This window comes from Schistocerca cancellata, chromosome 2 (genome assembly GCF_023864275.1).
Source record: "Schistocerca cancellata isolate TAMUIC-IGC-003103 chromosome 2, iqSchCanc2.1, whole genome shotgun sequence".
Classification (NCBI taxonomy): domain Eukaryota; kingdom Metazoa; phylum Arthropoda; class Insecta; order Orthoptera; family Acrididae; genus Schistocerca; species Schistocerca cancellata.
Window position 1 is genome coordinate 701,784,081 of NC_064627.1, and position 23,598 is coordinate 701,807,678.

Sequence of the window (23,598 nt, forward strand, 5' to 3'; positions counted from 1 at the left end):
CCCTGAATAAAACCAATGTACTTGAACCCTGAATAAAACCAATCTGCTTTCAGAAAAAAAAAGTGTTGCACTATTTACTGAATGCCCCTTGTATTTATTCATTACTAACTGTAGTAACTGTCTTAAAAGTTTCTCTCTCTCTCTCTCTCTCTCTCTCTCTCTCTCTCTCTCTCTCGGCTCCCCGGATAGGCTACAATCCTGTCTCACTCCCTTCACAACCACTGCTTTATTTTCATGCCTCTCGACTCTTATTAATGCCGTGTGGTTTCTGTACAAATTCCTTTTGTTCCCTGTATTTGACCCCTGCCACCTTCAGAATTTGAAAGAGAGTATTCCAGCCAACATTGTCAAACACTTTCTTTAAGTCTACAAATGCTAGAAACTTAGGTTTGCCTTTCTTTAACCTAGCTTCTAAGGTAAGTAAGGGGGTCAGTATTGCCTCGCATGTTCTAACAGTTCTACAGAATCCAAACTGATATACCACCAGGTCAGCTTCTACCAGTTTTTCCATTTAACTGTAAAGAATTTGTGTTTGTATTTTGCAAGCATGACTTATTAAACTGATAGTTTGGCAATTCTCACACCTGTCAGCACTTGCTTTCTTTGAAATTGGAATTATTATATTCTTCTTGAAGTCTGAGGGTATTTCGTCTGTCTTACACATCCTGCCCACAGGTGGAAAAGCTTGGTTATGTCTGGCTCTCCCACGACTATCAGTAGTTCTAACAGAATGCTGTCTACTACCGGGGACTTCTTTCTACTTAGGTCTTTCAGTGCTGTATCAAATTATTCTTGCAGTATCATATCTCCCATTTCATCTGCATCTACGTCCTATTTCATTTTCATAAGATTGCCATCAAGTACATCGCCTTTTTATAGATCCTCTATATACTCCTTCCACCTTTCTGCTTTCCCTTCTTTGAATACGACAGGTTTCCCATCTGAGCTCTTGATAATCATACAGGTGGTTCTCTTTTCACCAAAGGTCTCTTTAATTTTCCTATAGGCAGGTAAAAAGACGAGGGCTAGTAGAAATCCTTGGGTAACAGAAGAGATATTGAATTTAACTGATGAAAGGAGAAAATATAAAAATGCAATAAATAAAGTAGGCAAAAGGAATACAAACATCTCAAAGATGAGATCAACAGGAAGGCAAAATGGCTAAGCAGGGATGGCTAGAGGACAGAGCACTGAGTTGAAATAATAACCCGGGAGTAGACAACATTCCATTGGAACTACTGACAGCCTTGGGAGAGCCAGCCCTGACAGAACTCTACCATCTGGTGAGCAAGATGAATTAGACAGGTGCAGAGTATACATTACAGAAGGTAAGATAGATACTGCCTACAAGAAAATTAAAGAGACCTTTGGAGAAAAGAGAACCACTTGTATGAATATCAAGAGCTCGGATGGAAAACCAGTTCTAAGTGAAAAAGGGAAAGCATAAAGGTGGAAGGAGTATGTAGAGAATCTATACAAGGGCAATGTACTGGATAGCAACATGATGTAAATGGAAGAGGGCGTAGACAGAATGGGAGATATGATACTACATGATGAGTTAGACAGAGCACTGAGTTGAAATAATAACCCGGGAGTAGACAACATTCCATTGGAACTACTGACAGCCTTGGGAGAGCCAGCCCTGACAGAACTCTACCATCTGGTGAGCAAGATGAATGAGACAGGTGCAATACCCTCACACTTCAAGAAGAATATAGTAATTCCAATCCCAAAGAAAGCAGGTGTTGACATGTGAAAAATTACCCAACTATCAGCTTAATAAATCATGGCTGCAAAATACTAACATGAAGTTTTTACAGACGAATGGAAAAACTGGCTGTAGCTGACCTTGGGGAAGATCAGTTTGGTGTCCATAGAAATGTTGGAACACGCGAGGCAATACTGACCCTAAGAATTATCTTAGAAAATAGATTAAGGAAAGGCAAACCTATGTTTCTAGCATTTGTAGACTTAGAGAAAGCTTTTGACAATGTTGACTGGAATACTCTCTTTCAAATTCTGAAGGTGGCTGAGGTAAAACACAGGGAGTGAAAGGACATTTACAATTTGTACAGAAACCACAAGGCAATAATAAGAGTCAAGTGGCATGAAAAGGAAGCAATGGTTGGGAATGTAGTGAGACAGGGTTGTAGCCTATCCCCGATGTTATTCAATTTGTATATTGAGTAAGCAGTAAAGGAACCAATAGTAAAATTTCGAGTAGGAAATAAATTCCATGGAGAAGAATTTAAAAATTTGAAGTTTGCCGATGACATAGTAATTCTAGAAGAGAGAGCAAAGGACCTGGAAGAGCAGTTTAACAGAATGGACATTGTCTTGAAAGGAGGGTATAAGATGAACATCAACAAAGCCAAACGAGGATAATGGAATGTAGTCGAATTAAATCAGGTGATGCTCAGGGAATTAGATTAGGAAATGAGACACTTAAAGTAGTCAAGGAGTTTTGCTATTTGGGGGGCAAAATAACTAATGATGGTCGAAGTAGAGAGGATATAAAATGTAGGCTGACAATGGCAAGGAAAGCGTTTCTGAAGAAGAGAAATTTGTTAACATCAAGTATAGATTTAAGTGTCAGGAAGCCTTTTCTGAAAGTATTTGTATGGAGTGTAGCCATGCATGGAAGTGAAACATGGACTATAATTAGTTTAGACAAGAAGAGAATAGAGGCTTTGGTGAAATGTGGCGCCACAGAAGAATGCTGAAGATTGAATGGGTAGACCACAGAACTAATGAGGAGGTACTGAATAGAATTGGGGAGTGGAGGAATTTGTGGCACAACTTGACTAGAAGAAGGGATCGGTTGGTAGGACATGTTTCAAGGTATCAAGGGATCACCAATTTAGTATTTGAGGGCAGCATGGAGGGTAAAAATTGTAGAGAGAGACCAAGAGATCAATAAATTAAGTAGATTCAGAAGGATATAGGTTGCAGTAGGTGCTTGGAGATGACAAAACTTGCACAGGATAGGGTAGCATGGAGAGCTGAATCAAACCAGTCTCTGGACTAAAGACCACAACAACAACAACAACAACAACAACAACAACAGGTAGTATATACCTTACCCCACATGATATATGCTTCTACATCCATTTGTCATCTAGCCATCACTGTTTGGCCATTTTGCACACCCTGTCGATTTTAATTTTGAAACGTTTGTATTCCTTTTCGCCTGCTTCATTTACAGCATTTTTTATATTTTCTCTTTTCAGCAATTAAACTCAATATATCCTCTGTTACCCGAGGATTTCTACTAGCCCTCGTCTTTTTACCTACTTGATGATCTGCTGCCTTCACTATTTCATCTCTCAAAGTTGCCCATTCTTCTTCTACTGTATTTCTTTCCTGCATTCTTTTCTACAGTTCCTTAAAGCTCTACCTGTAACTCTCTACAATATCTGGTTCTTTCAGTTTTCCAGGTCCCAGCTCCTTAAATTACCACCTTTTTGCAGTTTCTTCAGTTTTAATCTACAGTTAATAATCAATGAACTGTGCTCAGAGTCCACATGTGCCCTTTGAAATGTCTTACAATTTAAATCTGGTTCCAAAATCTCTGTGATACCATTTTATAATCTATCTGAAGTCATCCAGTGTCTCCAGGCTTCTTCCATGTATACAACCTTCTTTTGTGATTCTTAAAGCAAGTGTCAGCTATGATTAAGTTAGGCTCTGTGCAAAATTCTACCAGCCGGCTTCTTCTTTTATTCCTTACCTACTATTTGAGAAGCAGTTGCTGTGCTAAATCCTATGGTATCACCAAGTGCAATTGGCATGCTTCCTAGAGTGTAAAATCATTAGGTTAGAAGTAGTTGGTTCATTGGCAATACAGCATTATTCCTGACATGGAAATTTAATGCAAAGTCTTAGATTTATTAAGAATTCATTACCATTTTAAACAAACCTTATAGAAGAAACGAAAAGAACTATTAAAATCATAATAACCTAGAACATGCAATTAACTTCATGTCTTATGCTGAATCTGATCACACATGAGACTAAAGATAAAGTAAACTGTTTGTTTTGTTAGGTGGAACCACTTACAGAATTCTTGATTTTCTATAGTTCAATTCTTTTATCTTGGCGGCTCACGCATGCCCGTCCAGACGCGGGAGATTGCTGCATTGCCAATTGCAAACGATGCACGCGCCATGAGAAGCAGCGCCATAGTATAGTATAGTAAGCAAACTTACATTTAGGGGGGAGCGCACAGTTTATGAAGTAAAGCCACCACGGCCGCATTAACCCTTTCGCTGCTACAAAGATGTACTCCCCGCATTCTGCACTGTGCGCGATTCTGTCATCACTGCACTACCTGTGCTGACACATGGTGTTCCGACTGCTTTGACACTTATCATTCAATTTCACAAAAACTATTTGGCCCAAAAATTTGATTTTTACGCATCTTCTTGACTGATACCTTCCCCCCGTAAATGACTTAATTTTGTTTTGATGTTCAACACAATTATTGTGCAGCATTAAATGTAGTAAACCACTGCGCGAAATTTTGAAGAGTTTTCAGAGGTTAAAGTCCATAGCGTATACTTTTCGTATGGTCGATTTTAGTTGCCACAATGTTGAGAATAAAAAGTGGACAAGATAACTAAATTTCATATAAAATTTGTTGTATAACAATACCTCATTTAATTTAAGTACCAGATAGGTGTCGTATGTAATACTGAGGAATATTCCGTCTTTCGCAACTGTAATAAAAGTTTTATTTATACCAGAGTCATTTCGATTTTTTCTAAGAAGTTCTGATTAAAACAAAGTTGGCAAAGTGCACATAACTGAATTGTGGACGTAATAAAACATAGAAAAAACTAAAATATATTCTCAGTGAAGCACAGGCGCAAAAAAAATTGTGTTTGTCACAACGGACAGCAAATACTTGCCAAAACATAGATCAGTCAACGAAAACATTGAATATGATGATGTTGCCAAAGCAGCGAAGCATAGAATTGGGTCCGACAATCAAGTAGCTCGGCAACTTACTGTCGCAAAAGAATATATATCAATATGAATAGTAAAATAGTGACTGCGGAAGAGAAAATATACAAACAAAACAGATAACATGAATATTGTGTGTGTGCCTTTTCACTGTTTTTAATTGCTGTAAAAAGAAATATTGGAGGACAAAATTAGAAAAACTGAAAACTTGTTATAATTATAATGAAGAGACAAAGCACTAGAAAATGCAAAAAATTACATTCAAACAAATAAAATTCATGAAGTAAGACACTTTGATATTTTTTTAAATAAAGAAAATATAAAGCACCGATCAAGGTTTGAACTCAGATCCTTTCACTTGGCAGCCTACCGCCTTAACCACTACGCTAACGCAACTAGTCATTCAAGAGAGCTCCTGGAGGACTCTAACATATCATGCAAAATACCGACAAACACTGTTGGTATGAATATGAATTACTTACATTTTGTCGAAGTACAATAGGAAATAAACAATTACCGCTGTTCTTTATTGCGAAAAAGTTTGTGAGAATGATACAAACACCTTTCTTTGCTATCGCCTGAATTAGGAGGCTTATTGCTTGTTTGGTTTAATTAATTAACAGAATATGAAGCGATTGGTACAAAGAATGCTTTTTCCAAACTTTCTATAAAAGAAAGTCTGCTATCAAGACATTGCTTTTGTTCAATTACTTTATTTATGACTGAACGTTTCTAAAACTGAAGACACTCGTCCGTGCTCTGCACTGCAGTAGAGCTCTGGCAACGTCGTCCTCTGTTCATTGGCTGACTGTGTTTTGTGACGTCAGATGCGCAGAACGAACCTAAACTCGGCCGCCGTCATAAATGACGCGCTCTTTAAATCTTCATAACAGTTTTTCTGATTTTCACTACTTTAGTCTCCTTGTATGTATCTCAATTTGACCGTCACTGGTATCTTCAGAGTCACTTTTAATTAACTACACATAAATCCTTTTTTCTATTTGCCACGTAATCTTAAAATATGCCTCTGATAAAAATATACTGGACGACAATGCTGTGGTAAAGATAATTGCTGATTATCAAATAGTTTATGGACTGACATCTCTTAACTAGACATTGCAAAATCCAACTGTCAGTAAGTCCCTGTAGAAGTTCCCATAAACAGTTCACTGGACATGGTGAGAATGTGCCTAAAAGATATTCCTGTACGGAGTCTCAACCCCCCCCCCCCCCCCCCCCACCCCCCCGCCAACCCATCTGATATATTACTACTCGCCACCAGTTTCAATGGCAACTGAGCCAATTCACAACTACGCAGGCTTATTCATGAATACCTTCATGGTTTCAGAAGGTGACTGCATGAAAACTACAAGACATGAAGAAAATAGACATAAGTGTACAGAGGATGCCCTCAGTATTTAACTCACATTATAGTTGCATAATGTGGGTAACATTTGTGAAGAGACAGATATCAATAAGGGCTGAAAAGCATGTGCATCTAGATAACTGAAGGCACTGCTGCTTCTAAGATGCCAGCCCACTTTGCGAATCTGTTCACTGGGTTGCCTATCTGCAGGCACCAACTAATTCAATATGACAATATGTAACAGATCATATGTATAAATTTTATGGCGCATTTGCATCCAAGTAATGAGCACTGCAACTATGGCAAATCACATTATTGTTCAAAACTTTGAGAGGTGATGTATCTACTGATATATGTAATTTTTCTGCATGTCTTGCAGTTTCCAAAAATCAACTGAAGCACCATAGATACTTATGAAGAACCCTATACATAATCTTTGAAGCATTCATACTAGCCAGGGTCCCAAGAATGAATAAATATAAATTTCACTCCTGTTTTAGTCTTCTCTGATTTACCTAGGCAGTTACCTGTGGAAATATTTCAATGAGTTTTAAACTAATTTTATCATACACACACACACACACACACACACACACACACACACACACACACGTTTGATTTGTGATGGTGTGATGGAACACTATATCTGTATACCCAATGAAAAACAGCATTACAATAACATTTTAAGATGTTGAAATTTAACCCTGACTCCGCCCCCTCCAGACGGTCACAGCACCAAAATATTTATTTATTTATTATTTTACAAATCTGTCCAACAAAGTAGTAGTTAGTTTATGTGCTCAATCTCATGATCAAAACCATGATCACAATAGTACACAGTCACCAAGTATGTACTCATTCGTTGAGGGGGAAGCGGCCAGAGAGAGCCACAACTGAAATTTTACTCTCTCTCTCTCTCTCTCTCTCTCTCTCTCTCCCCCCCCCCCTCCCTCTGTGTGTGTGTGTGCGGGGGGGGGGGGGGGGGGGGGGGTCGCGCGCGCGCACGCTCATGCTCGTGCACACATGCAAGTGCACTTGCATGATGTGGTGGTGGTGGTGGTGGTGGTGGCACACACAGTTTTTCAGGTAATTTCCATACTTACTTCGAATTTTCATGTCTAAATATATTATGCATTCAATTACACTGTACCTGGGGATAAAGAAAGCGCTGATTGCCTTGCTGCACAACATGTGCACGCTCTCCTTGCCAATGCTGAAAATGCTGCAGCCTCTCTGAGTTCGGTCGCTGCCAAGTTGTGGTGCGTGTATTGTGATCTACATAGTATATACGACCTCGAGGATCTCTTCTGATTTCCCAACCTGGGGGTAAAGGCTGCGGACGCTCCCAAGAAGTGCTGCGTGTGTTGTGATCAACGTAGTAACGCCGACCGTACACATCGTACCTCATTTCCCACCTGCAAAAAATTTAAATTCTGCACTAAGAATGCAAAACACTGATGAATCACATCATACACTAACACAAACACTCAAGTTCTCAGCAAAGAGAGTACAAAGCTTTAATATAGAACTGCCACAACGACAACATACTTTTCTTAACTGCATCATCTTTAAAGCCACATAAATTAAATTAGGCACTAGGTATCAGACAACTTCTTGTCTCGCGACTGTCAGCACATATACTCTAATGTGATCTTCCATCTCTTTTTAGTAATCTTCAGTTCTTCAGCTTGGCTACACCAACATTCTTTATACCCTTATGCTGCTGCTGTTTTTGTTGTTGAAGTGTTTTCAGGCCAAAGACTGGTTTTATGCAGCTCTCCATGTTAATTTTATTCTGTCCAAGCTTCTTCATCTCAGTGTAATTGTTGCAACCTACATACACTTGATGCTGCTCACTGTACTCAAGCCTTTATCTCCCTCTACAATTTCTACCCACCACACTTCCTCCATTAGTAAACTGATGAGTCCTTCATACCCCATGATGCTTGATGTCAATCACTCCCTTCTTTCAGTCAAGTTGTGCAATTAATTAATTGTTTCCCAATATGGTTTAACACCACCTCATTATTTATACATCAACCCATCTATATGCAGGATCCTCCTGACGCTCCAAATTTCTAAACCCTCTATGCTCTTCTCACCTGTACAGTTTATCGACAATGTCTCAGTCACTTACAATGCTACATTTCAGGTTAACACCTATAGAATAGACTTATTAACACTTAATTCTATATTAAATGTTCTTTAACAGAAATGCTCTTCTTGCTGTAGCTATTCTGCATTTTAAATTGTCTCTACTTCTGCCATCATTTGTTATTTTGCTGCCCAAATAGCAAAACTCGTCTACTCCCTTTAAGTTTTTCACTTCATAATTTAATTCCATCAGTATCTCATGATTTAATTTGATTAATTCCATTACCATTGTTTTATTTTTTATTGATTTCTGTCTTGTTACTGCTTTTCAAGATAGTATCTATTCAATTCAACTGCTCTTCCTTATCCTTAGCTGACTGACAGAATTAATAATATCATTGGCAAAAGCGTAGAGTTTTTATGTTTTCTCACTGAACTCTACTTCCCTTTAAAAATTTCTCCAAGGTTTCCACCACAGGTCGCTCAATGTACATATTCAATAACATTAGGAATAGGCTAGAATCCTGTCCAACAGTCTTCTCAGCTACTGTTCCCTTTCATGATCTTTGTGGCTTCTATTTGCAGTCTGGTTTCCATACAAGTTGCACGTGTATGTCTTGCATAAAACTATACACTAACCAGTCAGAACATTATGACTACTGACCTACTATCAATATAAACCCATTCAGGTGATAACACCATCACATGGTGAGGAATGACTGCTAGTTAGAGTCATGCAAAGTGCATGTTGCATCACTGAGCATGTTGTCAGTGTGTAAAATTGGGAAGATGTGCAATATATGTGAGTTCGACTGAGACAAGATTGTGATGGCCCGGAGGTTCAGCACAAGCATTTCAGAAACTGAACGATTTATCAGAAGGTTGAGGAGTACTGTGGTAAGTGTCCTCGACAAGTGGCAAAACCAAGGTGAAACCACATCCAGAAATTGTGGGGCTGGGCGGCCAGCGCTCATTACAAATGTCGGACATCACAGGCTGGTCAGACTGGTAAAACACAGCAGGAAGCAAACTGCGGCAGAATTAACATCAGAGACTTAAATGCTGGGGAGAGTACAAGTGTGTCTGAACACAACGTGCACCAAACACTTCTTATGATGGGCCTCTGCAGCCAGTGACCCATGCATATGCCAATAATAACACCACAACATTGGCAACTACAACTGAAATGGGCATATGGCCATCAGCATTTGACATTGACACAGTGGAAGAGCATTGCATGGTCTGATAAATTCTGATACTTCCTTCATCATGCTGATGGGAGGGCTGAATCAGTTGTCTTCCAGACGAACAGCTCCTCGACACCTGTACTGTGAGGAGGCAAAAAGCTTGCAGCAGTTCCATTATGCTCTGGGGAACATTCACATGGGCAGCCACGGGTCCAGTGGAACTTGTGCAAGGCATCATGATGGCCAACATGTATCATACAGTGGTTGTGAACCACATGCATACCTTCATGATAATCATGTTTCCTGACAGCAGTGGCATTTTTTAACAAGATAATGTGCCATACCACAAGGCCACGAGTGTGATACAGTTGTTCGAGGAACACAGTGGCAAGTTCCAATTGATGTGCTGGCCCCCCCACATGCCAGATCTGAACCCGATCTCAGCTCATTGTCCTGTGCCCGTAATTTACAGGCATTAAGTGACTTGTGTGGGCAGATGTGGTGCCAACTTCCTTCAGCAAAACTACAAGGGCTCATTGCTTCCATGCCACGACATGATGCCGCTGTTATCTGTGCAGAGGGTGGACATTCCAGTTATTAGACAGGTTGCCATACTGTTGTGGCTAATCAGTGTATGTGTAAATATGTATTTATGTATATATATAAACTCCCTTATATACCTTAGTTATACTTTTTATATCTTATGTACATACCTTGCTGCTGGCACCACAACTTGACATGTACATAGGTGTTATTTATTTACTGTCAATCTGTGTTAACAATAACTACACACAATTTTTACATTTTTGAACATATCATGGCACTATATTTCTGTGAAGAAGATACTGACGTGTTAAACCAATACTAAGTATGTTTCTGTAATACACTTTTTATACTTCACACAAATGTATAACCAAGGTCTAATGATTTATAATATGCCTAATTTTGTAGGCTTCTGAAGACGACTAATTTTTTAAAACTGGTAAAGTGAAATAAAAGTATTTGTGCAACTGAAGACTTAATTTTATTCTGATATATGCTGCTCAATGTAAAGATGACTGATTGAGTTGCAGACAGGCACTAAAAAATACTGTTACACATTAAAGCTTTAAGCCAAAGACTTCTTCAGCAAAGTAAACACACACACTTTCAGACAAGCAAGCATACCTCGTGCCACGTGTGTGTGTGTGTGTGTGTGTGTGTGTGTTTCTTTTGCAGAAGAAGGCTTTGGCTGAAAGCTTTAATATGTAACAGTCTTTTCGTTGTGCCTGTCTGCAGCTCAAAGAGTCACCTATACAGTGAGTAGCAATCTATCCTTTTCCTCATATTCCAACCTGGTGCTGCCATTGTTTGAATTTTATACTGACATTATACTTAACCTATTGCTCCTTGTACTTGATCCTGCTACCTACAGAATTTCAAAGAGTGTATTCCAATGAACATTGTCACAAGCTTTCACTAAATCTTTAAATGGTTTAAAAATAGACTTTTGCCTTTCTTCAGTTCATCTTCTCACGGAAGTTGTAACGTCAATATTACCTCTTGAGTTCAAATATTCCTCTGAACCCCAAACTCACCTACCTGGAGGTCTGCTTCTACCAGTTTCTCCACACTTCTGTAAATAATTTGTGTTAGCATATTGCAACTATGACTTATTAAACTAATAGCTGGTAATATTCAATCCTGCTGGCATCTATGTTCTGTGGAATTTAAATTATTACATATTGGAATAGTTTTTTCTATGGCTGGCTCTCCCATGATCTCAATAATTCTAAGGTAATGTTGTCTGCTCCAGAGACCCTGGTTCTTTCAGTGCCTAGTCAAATTATTCTCACATCTCATCTTCAACTACTTCCTCTTCTCTTCCATAACATTGTCCTCAAGTTTTTTTTCCTTGTATAAACCTACACATTCCTCCCACTTTACAGGTTCCCCTTCTTTACTTCATTCCAGTTTGCCATTGGAGATCTTAACATTCATAAAGGTACTTCTCTTTCCTCCAAATGTTTATCTAATTTTCCTGTGAGTGGTATCTATCTTTTCCAAACGTACACAGGCTTTTATATCCTTGCATCTGTCCTCTAACCATTTCTGCATAGCCACTTTGCACCCTCCATCAAACACTTTTTTTTTTTTAAGATTTCTGTATTCACTTTTATCTGCTTCATTTGTTCATTGCACTGTCTTTGTCCTAAGGCCTTTGACGCATTTCGCTCTTAGCAGATGTTTTTGTGTGTAGTTTGTTTTTTTGTAAATGGCACATATTCTTTGCAACTAAAATTTTCTTTCGTTTATGTTATCTTGCTGCAGTATTACTCTAAAATTCCTGGATGAAAAATTCCCTGGTTTTTCCAGGATTTCTTGGTTGTCCTGGGGCTATACACCCTGAGCAAGGCAGTTTGCATTGGCACAAGTCGTAACACACGCTATACAATCTTTAGTTCTTAAGATCTATAACTTTTATTGCATTTTTCTTTATGTTTATAATTTTGCCTAGTTTCGTCCATAACTAATGGACTATTAAAGATACATAAATTCTGAGTAGCACAATGAGAAAGAGCAGTAAAATTGCATTAAGGAAGTGATGCCAAATTAAATATTGTAACAGTATTTACTGACACGAAGAGAAAGAATTCTATTTCAGTACTGCAACAAAGTTTGCAATTTTTCAACTTTAATTACTGGGCAAATTACTATATGTATAATGCAAGATATCACTTCAGCGCACAACTGATAACGCAGTCCAATCATTAAGTAGTACTTTGTATCAAAAGATGTATGTGAGGCTGACGAAACTACGAACCTCATTAAGTGGCACATACAGGAATTTCGCCGAGGGGGAGGACCGAGGCTACATAAGGGCAACGGTAATCATGATGTGAACAGAGTTCAGTATGACCTAGTTGGAGCATGATCTGTGTTGGTCACAGAGTGTTCTGTGTGATCTAGTTGGAATTACATCCATGTCAGGGTGAGCGGCGATTCCAGCCGCACGTGCTTTAGGAAGATAAAAGTTTCACAGGTAGTCCAGTAGCTGGACTTAGAAAACTCAGAGCCTAGTTAGGTGTCTGACTATTTTCTGACAGGTGCATTTTCGACTATTTCTCACCACTAAAGTTGGATTTTGTCTCAGTTTTACTCGAGATGGAACCTGATGATTTTTACTACACATCAGCACTTGGAATTTAGTGTTATGTGTCTGTTTGACCTAATTATGTGTGAGTTAGTCTGCAGTTTATTCTCCTTCAATGATCTGCAGTGAATATAGTTAATGTCTTTCAGCAGCTTCCAGTTTATTAAATTTGATATAGAGAGTTCACCTGCCACTGTGATCGGGGCTCCAATCGCCTTTTAACACTTACTGAAATAGTTAGTTGCACCAGTCTTTGAATGTATGTGAACATTTTAAAGACAATGCACTTTTATTAGTGAAAATTGAGATATTGTAATTGCTGGGTGTCATTTCATGTAATCTGCATCTAGATAAGCTTAGTGATTAATTGTCTTAATGGTTGATAGCATCAGGAGCAATTTTATTTCATTATTACTAACGTGCAGAGGAAAGAGAAGCTGACTTTATCATCCCTAGTGAAGACAAGAGGCATCGTATTTAAGGGGCTCCGGAACGCCCTATACTTGCAATGTTAAAATAACGCTTATAAATTACATCTTTCCTCACAAAGTATTTGAGGTAGGAAGTTGAACTTTTTACAGATTATTTATTGGAATATGGGCTACAACTTAACACAAGGATTTTACAAAATTTTAGTTCAGTTATTAAAGATGATTTTTTTTCAATTGTGATGAAAATTCACAACTTTTTTTTGCAATTTTTTATTTATATATTCAAAAATATACAGTTTTTTGGAAAAGGGCTGTGTTCAATTATGCAGAAGGTACTGTGTAACATTTACTGAAAGTTTGAAACAAATATGTTTGGAAGATCCTTAGAAAACATGTAATTAGTATGAGAAAATAAAAGTTTTGGGAATCGAGCGACAAAGATTGGATTAACTTTTTAGTGCATTCCAGGTCCATAGGATGGATTATCTTCATCCTCTGCAAACTCCTCCTCCAGCTTCCTCTTGTTCCTCCTCCTGTTTACTCTTGCTTGTATTTCTAGACTCTTTACAGCCCTGTCTGCAGCCCGAAGGCGTTCCTTGTCTAAAGCAAGCATCGCCCATACCATGTTAGAACCTATCTTCATTCCAATATTTCTAAATACCTTGCACCTTACAATGTTGCCATCATTGAAAGTCGCAACAGCATCATACACACCAAAGTGAAGTGTTTCTATTCCAACAAATACAGTCTTGGGGATTCTCGACCATATAACACTATTTACACCCTCATTGGGGTTTTGAGTTTTTCCGTGAATACACTTTTTCAACAGTTCAGGTGCTGCTAAGTCTCTGAAAATAGGTTTTATCACCCCCATTATTGCATGAGGCAGACTATGCTTATGAGTGTACACTTCACCAGTTAGCAATCCTTTGTTATAGTGCCACAGTGGGTCACACCCATGTAGAACACATTTCAAAAAAAAATTTAAAAATAGTTGTAGTCTTCGGAATTGAATAAATTATATATCTATTAAAAGGTAATAGTCTGCAGATTCAGAAAACGCAAAAAAGTAAAAATTGAACTTTTCATGATTTTGAACCTTTCTGGAGCCCCTTAAAGTCCACAATTTTTCCCCGTATTCCTTTCCCCTGTTTTACAGCCAATCATTGACTGTTGCTCCCCTTGAATCTCTTAGTGACCTCTGGTTCTTTAAACTTATCAGTTCATACCTAATAAATTATGGACAGTGGCCGCATCTGTTCTTGGAAGTGTTAGGTGATTTAACATCTATTATACATACATTAATCTTTGTCTGTCTCTACAATTTTCCTCTCTTTACTGATCTGTTTAGCATTAGTTATACCCCAATGTACCCCTAACCTGTCCTATCTTCTCTCAAGTGTCTCCTATTTGGCTACTTTTCTCGAACATCCTTTTCATTTCATACTTTAGCTGTCCACTTCATTTTAATACCATTTTGTAGCATCACATTCGAAATGATTCCAGTTTCTTCAGTTTTCCACAGTCCACTTTTGATGTCTGTTGAAGTCTACATTCAAAACCGTCTCCTTCAATTCTACATCAATATTTTAAATCAGTCAAGTTATTCTGAAGCAGTCTTTGACCATGTGAATCTTATCCTGCTGCACATATAACTTTGACATTGTTGAGTAATTTTCTTCAGTTAACAAAAATTTGATTGGTACTTCTATAAATCCTGCAATTTTGATATTTAACAAATCTCTACTCCTCTTTCCTCTACCCTTCATCGCTTTCATATATGTTTTCTCCTTAAACCAAATCTGTGCTATGTAGTCTGCCTCTTCTAATCACCTCTCTTCCTTCTCCCTTTTTTTTCTGGCAATATTATGAAAAGGATAGTTGCTGCTCACTATTTAGCAGAGATGCTGAGTCACAGATAGGCACAACAAAAAGAGTGTCAGAAAGTAAGCTTTCAGCCAACAAAGAGCTTCATCAGAAACACACACACACACACACACACACACACACACACACACACACACACACGTGCAAACACAACTCTCACACACACATGACCACATTCTCTGGTTGCTGAGGCCAGCCCTTAGCAGCCAGAGACTGTGGTCGTGTGTGTGTGTGTGTGTGTGTGTGTGTGTGTGTGAGGGGATTTCCCCCGCCCCTGTGACTCAGCATCTCTGTTATATGGTGAGTAGCAATTATCCTTTCCATAATATTGTCATATTCCATACTGGATTTTCCATTGATCAACTTATTTTTGGTAACATTTTTCTTTTCAGTAGGTAAACTGATCATCTAATACCACTTTCACAGCAATGTGCAAGCTTGAGATACCAGCTTGATCATCTGATAGTTCAGATAGTTATCTACTAGTGGAATTCAGTTGGAAGTCTCCCATATCGTAAATTTCAGACAAATCATTAAAAAAATTACCTGATACTACAACCTCCAAATAACTAGTAAGTCATCTTCCTGGAGGAGGGATGGGAAAGGGTGAAGAGTGTCAGTATTCTTACAAGGTGGATACAGCTTTTGCTGTGCCAATCTCTTCATCTCGGAGTAGCACTTACTAGTGTTTGGTCAAACTCTAAACACATTACCCAACCATCTACTTTCTCCAATTCATTCTACAATGATAATTTTTTTGTATCTCTGGCACTCAAAACTGGAGTTGTTGGTAATGATGACTGTTAGTGCAGAGTGTACGCAGTTCTGTGGAGGCAACTGCGAGGCCTTGTGAGGGGCCTGGGATTGGCATTTCCGTGCAGCTCAGTCTGGATGGGAGGAGTACAGTCACAAGGAACAGTTCTGTACATCCAGGTGTCCAAAAGCTGATAAGCACCTCTTTCACGTACTTCTAATGGTCAAGTACCACAGTAATGAACTGTGAAAGTAACTGAAGAAGCTCATTTGTTGTCACACTAGCCAACTTCATTTTTAGCCACAAATATTTCATGAGCCTCTGGACTTTGTACAGATTCATGGCCAATATCTTTATGGTCTGTTTAACTCCTATTCCTAACTTAAATTGATCTGGTTCTTTTCCAATGTCAAAGCCATCTTCCTGGACATTGATCATCTCACTGATATTCATATCCATACCTCAATCATATCTAACCAACCAATAAGCAATAATATTTCCACTTCGATAGCTGCTGCCATTCCACATCAAACACTTCCTATACTGTAGCCTAGGCATCTAGGGTAAATCACTATGCAACTTTCGCTGACCATGATTCCTACCCCTGTCATAGTTCTACCTGTAAAACCTGTCCTATACCACCACATATTACCACTACCTCCAACCTCACTACTGGTAAATAATACAACAGCTTTTTGTATAGGAAGGAAGATCAGAGTTTAGTATCCCAATGAGAGTATGGTCATTAGAGATAGAGCACAAGCTCAGATTATGAAAGGATGGGGAAGGAAATCGGCCATGCTCTTTTTAAAGACATCGTCCTGGCATCTGTCTGGAGCAATTTAGGGATGGGACCATACTGGAATTTGCTTGGAGCAATCTAGGGAAATCATGGAAAACCTAAATCTGGGTGGTCAGTAAGGGAGTTGAACAGATGACCTCTAGATTTGGATTGTTTTGCGGGAAGAGACCAAACAGTGAAGTCATCGGTCTCATCGGTTTTAGGGAAGGACAGGGAAGGAAGTCGGCCATGCCCTTTCAAAAGAACAATCCCGGCATTTGCCTGGAGCGATTTAGGGAAAGCATGGAAAACCTAAACCAGGATGGCCGGACGCGGGATTGAACCGTCGCCCATCCCGAATGCGAGTCCAGTGTGCTAACCACTGCGCCACCTTGCTCAGTGCTGGCCTCTAGAGGAAAACATGAATGGACACAGAACTGCCTATCATGGGAATACTCAATAACCATTTGCCATGCATGTCTATAGCAGGCTGTTCCAGCATGTGTGTCCACTCAGGAGAAAGCAGGTAGACATGGGCACAGGTGGGCAGGGATGAGCAAATGGATGATGTACCAGCAGCCTAGGAGGCAGGGTGTAGTGTATGCTTGAGCAGAATGCATGCAACAGAGATGTAAGGTGGGTAGCCTACATTATCTGCACCTGCCCACAAACGGAATATGGGCAGCATTGAAACAGCCTGCTCTACAGCATGACTCAAGAGGCTCAAATCTTTGTTATATCACACAGACTATCTGGATCCTCTCACTTGGCAAGAGATTCCACGAACAATTAACTCATTCAATTATCTTTTATTATTTGATTCAAAATAATGTATCCAGGCCTCGTGTTGTGTGATAATTTGACCACGAAAAGCACCTTCTTCATGTGTATATCAGTTCTAGTGTTCATAATAGGTGCACAAAATTAAGATAACTATGTAGCCCCATACCAAAAATGCACTTGCATTGAGCCATGTAAGTTATAGAGGACATTGTATGCACATTCATGATTCAAATTAAATTACACAGAAATTTCACTAACAATGTGCCTGTTGACATAGATTCTATAAAAACATGCCTGTTGACACAGATTTGAAATTTGATCTTCCAGTTGTTGTCAGGCTTTGTATGCATAGCCATCTTCCGCACCAATGTCTGTTTTCAATCTTTTTTATCCACTCATACATTCTGCCTTTACTTAAATAGGAGAAGCCAGTAAGAACAGACGCTTACTGCGAAATGGCATCAAAATGACGTGTCACTTGATGGGAATGTCAACGGCGATAGCAGTTGACAAATGAAAAACTTTACAGATGTACTGTTGGATTGCATCATATTGTGTTGCTTTCATATTACAACCTGCATGTTAAGACAGCATGCTGTTTCAAGGCAACAGTACATAGAAGCTTCATCACAAACATGTCACTCTTGGTACAATTTGTAATAATTAAATGCCAGTTAATGACATATCGGTGGTAAAAGCCTTCAGGTAATCCTAACTTGAAAGAGACAGTTGTTGAAGTGCGGAGTCACAGAGGAGAAAGAAGTAAGTTTTCATATTTTTTATCTTAACATTTGTAAAAAATTCTGGGATTGTCTTACTAATGCAACTGAAGTATATTCTGCAATATTCTACATTATTTACATGAAAGAGTGGTCTCTCTTAAGAGTGAGTTTTATTCAATTTTGTGAGTTCGGTCTACTTAAAAAATGACATTAACTTGCTGTGATTTTAAAGAGCAGTAGTTAAATTTGTATTCTTGCTTGTCACAAATATTTGCCCATTTATCTTTATCAAATATCTGGTTACGCAGAAATTTAAGAGCACAGCTTAAGTTGCTGTGAGTGAAACAAGCACTAATGACAATTACATTCTTGACTGTGTAAAAATTTAGCTGTTTGTGATTTCTGAGTGTCCACTCGCACACAAGCTAAGCTACTGTGACATCACATCATGGTAAGATGTCAGTGACACTAGCTCCTCCCCTACTTAACCTACTGGCTCCACTGCCTCTGACCACAAAATATACACCAATACTCACTGCATGCACCACTAATCAATCCACAGTGACTTCTATGCACTTCTTGTTCATTTCACATCTGTACAATATATACTGCTGGCTTTCAATTGCATTCTTTTGCACTGCAGAATTTCCTTCTTTCATCGATAACCTGAAGATTTGGTTGAGTCATGCATAGCTCCTTTTTTTTGTATCTGCCTTTGCTGTAACATCTGGTGACCTCCCCAGCAATAATTACTTGTTTTGTTATTAAATTGAATTCTCTTTTGTGCTGTGCTTGTTACATTTATTTTGTCCTATGGTTGGTGGCTCAGAGCTGTGCTGTGCTTGTTACATTTATTTTGTCCTATGGTTGGTGGCTCAGAGCATTTCCCTTTTGTCTTGTTCAGTTTTAACTAGTCAATATCCATATTATTTAATCAATTTTGGGGCATGCAGTTGAATCAGCAACAATTCTTCATCCAAAATTTCAGAGGAAAACTTTATACTCAGAGTGTAGCGTTACAATAACTCAACATTTCACTGAATATTAAATTCACAAGAAAAAAAAATGAAAAGTACAGTATTTCATTTCTTTGTCCTCTCCATGTTCTTCATTCCTTTGAAACTGAGATGACTGTCCATTAAACTACATCTATTCATATTTCCCAGTCCAGCATTTAATTCTTAAATTCTTAGTTGTAATTTAATTCAGTTACTATTTTCCAGTCTATGACACATATAGCTTCGCTGTTGTGATTTTAGAAGAGGCTGTTTAATAGAAGTTACCGTCAGAGACGTTCCATTTCTGAAGGAGGACTTTGTCTGAGACCTTTAATATTTCTAGTATTATTTTGATTGTACCTGACTGCAACTCAACACCTCATCTATGTGGTGAGTAGCATCCTAGTCTTTCCATAATGTTGTTAAATACAACAAATACACCTATCTCCCCTTATTTCTTCCTTTCAGCCCATATTCTTCAATAATTCTACTATCTTCCTTCCCCTTAATGTAACATTCCATCAGTGAAGACTGATTTTCATACCCACATCTATACTTTTATTAATTCCTCAACATTCTCATATATTCTTTCCACCTTTTCATCACCAGCTTGTGGTAGGGCACATAACACTGCCCAGTGGTGACTAGTATTGATTTTATGTCAGTCATGAGGTAATGGATTTGTATCTACAAGAAGAAGAGTAATTCCATCACTGTCTGTCTTACAGTAACTCACTACAGCATCTATCTTTTATTGGTGATGACACAAAAACCTGTTACATTACCTACTTACAATGGTGCCGCTAACGTACAGTTGCCTGAAAAGTTTTTCTCCTCTTATCATTTTGTACAAACAATCTTCGGCATAACCATCTTGCACAACATTACAAATTCAAATTGGAAACTATACTAGAAACAGAATATTGACTGCAGGTAAATCAGATACTACTGACCCTGCAGGTAATGGCTCTTCAACTCCTACAGCTTGACCCCTCTGTGTGGGTGCTTCAATGCCACCATTTGCTGGCTGTCCAAGTGGTACACCAACTGGATTAGGACTAGGCATGCCATTAATTGCTGACACACCATTCATGGTGGGGAGTGATGGTACCGCTGACAGTGCAGGTGCTCCCGAAACAGATGCACCGCCAGATGGTACTTGCACTGATGTTCCATTTATTGTGGCTGCTGATGGAGGGCTTGCTGGAGTAACTGAATTGGAACCTGTGTAATTGCAGAATACAATTTATCAGAAAACAAGAAAAGACATAAACAGCATAAACCAAAAATAACATACAATGAATATCAAACTGGATAAGCTGAGAAGAAGCTATAATAATTTAGAATGGAATCAGTTACTGACACTAGCATATTATTAAACAGCTTACTGATTATTACGACATGGGAGGAAATAATCAGTGACCCTCTACAGGGTACCAATCTTTACAATAAACATATTTTAAATTAATTGCAAGCTGAAAATTATTATTTACAATTGTTTCATGTAGAACATTAGTTATAGCTTGCTTTGTGTTTGGCCCCCTGAAAAGGATGACAAAAACATGGAAATGTCAAACAATCAGTTGTGAAATGAATCACCTTAATCCACATCGAAAGCAACTAAGTATTACACTGAAGTCTAAAGTCTAGGACCCACAAAAGGCAGTAGGTGGCCATACACATTATTGTCTTATTCACGTACCTGTAGGGAAAATGCTACTCTAGCTACTTGGAAATTCTCAGTGCTTTATAGTGTGAGGAAAGCTGTTTAAGTATTAGCTTCTTTCAATGAGTCACAAAATTGACCTGTTTCATACGCATATTTCAAAAGAGCAACAATTACTTTAGAGCTAACGATCTGCTTCAACATGAAGTTGTGGTTACTATCATGATGTGCCAGAACCTGGAAACAATGCTGGATATATTTGTTTTCTATGTTGAGAACGAGTGGTTGTTAAGTTCTTTGTACGCAGAACTTGAAATTATCATTGGGTATGCAAAACTCCATCTAATGAAATAGCAGGTTCCACCTCTCCTGTATACTTTATGATATGAATGCCTATATGTATGACACAATACAGCTAACCACACAAAAATAATTATTCCATTCAATATGGGTTGAGATTAACGGAAGCATTTCTTTTGGGTTATTGTAATGCATAATACATATGCATAACATATATAATTAGACGTTCATCTCATTGATTATTTTGAAACAATAAAAGCAATAAAGCAACGAGAAACGTTAACTTGAAAATAACTCTTTGTTTAACACTGTATCTTTCTATCATGCAATCTATTACATTTGTAAAATAAGCAACAAATAAATCTGTTAAATTTTAAGATTATTATTTAAGATTATTTAAATTGAGATTTACTATTCCAAATCTGTTATATGTTTGTATTAATTTCAGTGAAAACAAGTTAGTTAAAAAAAATATGTCAACGAACATGGAATTACATTATATTTCAACACAGACAAAAGTTATTAGGAAGAACTATCATGTGCCTTGAAGGAAACATTTTGTTATCAATTGACAGATTGATTTTGGTTAACATCACTTTATTTCAAACTCTAGTAAAAGAAAGAACACTGCAAACTCCAGGACTTTCAAACAGAAATGTGAAATTAATTTAAATAATAAATAACACCCAGTTGAAACATTAAAATAGCAGATTCCAAAAATGTATTATTTTTTTGTTATAATTGATACTGTAATTCGAAAATTATTGTACATGGAAAAAGTGTAGATTTCTAGAACTTTCTGGTGCGCACAACGAGGTGTCAACTACAGCTTCATAAGGAGTTGCTTTCCAGATGTTTCAGCAGTGAGGTTGCATTCAGTTGTTATTCAGACACACTCTTGTTAAAAGTGAGCTTGGTAAGAAAATGTTTCTTTTTGTGTGTACTTCACTATATCATGTTAAAAGAAATATTTTGGAAGAAAATAAATATCAAGAAACCAAATGGCATACAGTGTTGCAATCAGCACAATAACAAATCCACCACTACAGACAATGTAGCCAGAGATTATCTGCAAGCCATCTACAACACAATGAAGGAAGATAAAATATATTTAATTAGTATTCATAACTATCTCTTCCCAGGGGGAAATATATAGTATAATACTGGTATGTAGATACACCAAACATGCACTTGCAATGATTCGTGTTCAACGTTTTGGTTAATACTGCTTGGTCACATGAATCCAGGGCATGGTAACACAGTCCCAGTTGCAGGTTCTCTTTCTAATTCAATATTTCATATAATTATTTACTGAATTTAAAAATTTTAAATGCTATCATTATCTACTCATTAAGAGTACAATCTTACATCACAGGTTTAGCACATTTTGCAGATAATATTCACATATACCAGCAAATGCACCTGCACTATTATATCATTGTATGACAAACAGTACAGGAGACATGACATCATATAAACATTAAGATGCTTGAAAAACTAGCTTTTGCTTAAACTTAGTCCAGATTACTCAGACTATATTCATTCAGTGTTTTATCACTAGGGCACATGATGACTTCCAACAAACTTTAGACATAACTTCAAATCTTTTTTCTCACTTACATGCTTAATGTCAAATATTTAACACATTTCATTCAGTTGTAAACAAATAAGAAGTTGAAAGCTGTTTTATAGCTGGGAGTTTGATTCTTTAATGAAACAGGCATTTACACGTAGTTACAAAATGAACTCCCAACCACTCCTCTCAGGGAGTGTTTGCTAGTATTTGATGGCAGGATACTGGTTGGTGGCAGCAGTGATTTCATGTGGTGTGCCATGTTAATGTCTCTCTTGCTACTCCGGGGTATCTTCTTTCCTCAACACAACTTTAATAGGATACCTCGCATCACATTCCACATGTCTCTGAGGGTATGCTAAACAACTGAAGATTTAGTGTAGAAATGATCAGTCAATGCAAGAGGCTGGCAAAAAGTGAGGGTGATCCCTCTGGTTCTTTCCAATGCTACCATACGAGGCGTTTAGCAAGTCAATGGTTAGTCAACGGAAATAGAGAACACAGTCATTGTATCAAAGTAGAGCTGGACAGTAGTTGCAGAGTTACTGGTTAGTTTGCTCAAAAAGAAATATTTCCAGCACTACCGTAGGGAATGGCGATAAAATGGAGGATGCAGTCATCTAACGAAAGACTGGTGACATAAAAAAAGACTAGTGACAGACTTTCACACTACGTACTACAGTAGAATTTTGTATTATAGTAACATGTTTGTACCACATGCTTGAATTTTTAAAAATGAGGGCACAACACTTTTTTCTGAGCAGAATTCATGATTATTTATGAGTTATTTTGATTTTGATGGTACTTGGGCACAACACTTTTTTCTGAGCAGAATTCATGATTATTTATGAGTTATTTTGATTTTGATGGTACTTAAGTTCTTCTTTAATACAACTGCTCAGAGCCTTTACTGTTTCCTCTTTGTTACAGAAAAAATCTTTGACTTCCATATTTCTTA

General features: G+C 37.9%; 1 protein-coding gene across 1 annotated transcript in view; it reads right to left on the minus strand.

The window, feature by feature from the left end:
* Positions 1 to 23,598, minus strand: part of LOC126162481 (E3 ubiquitin-protein ligase Su(dx)) — a 117,529-nt gene that overhangs the window by 32,018 nt on the left and 61,913 nt on the right. The window contains exons 6-7 of the mRNA XM_049919024.1: positions 20,055 to 20,325; positions 7,482 to 7,746 (exon numbers count right to left, since the gene is read on the minus strand). Of these exons, the coding sequence (XP_049774981.1) occupies positions 7,482 to 7,746; positions 20,055 to 20,325 (536 nt within the window). The remainder of the gene's footprint in view (positions 1 to 7,481; positions 7,747 to 20,054; positions 20,326 to 23,598) is intronic.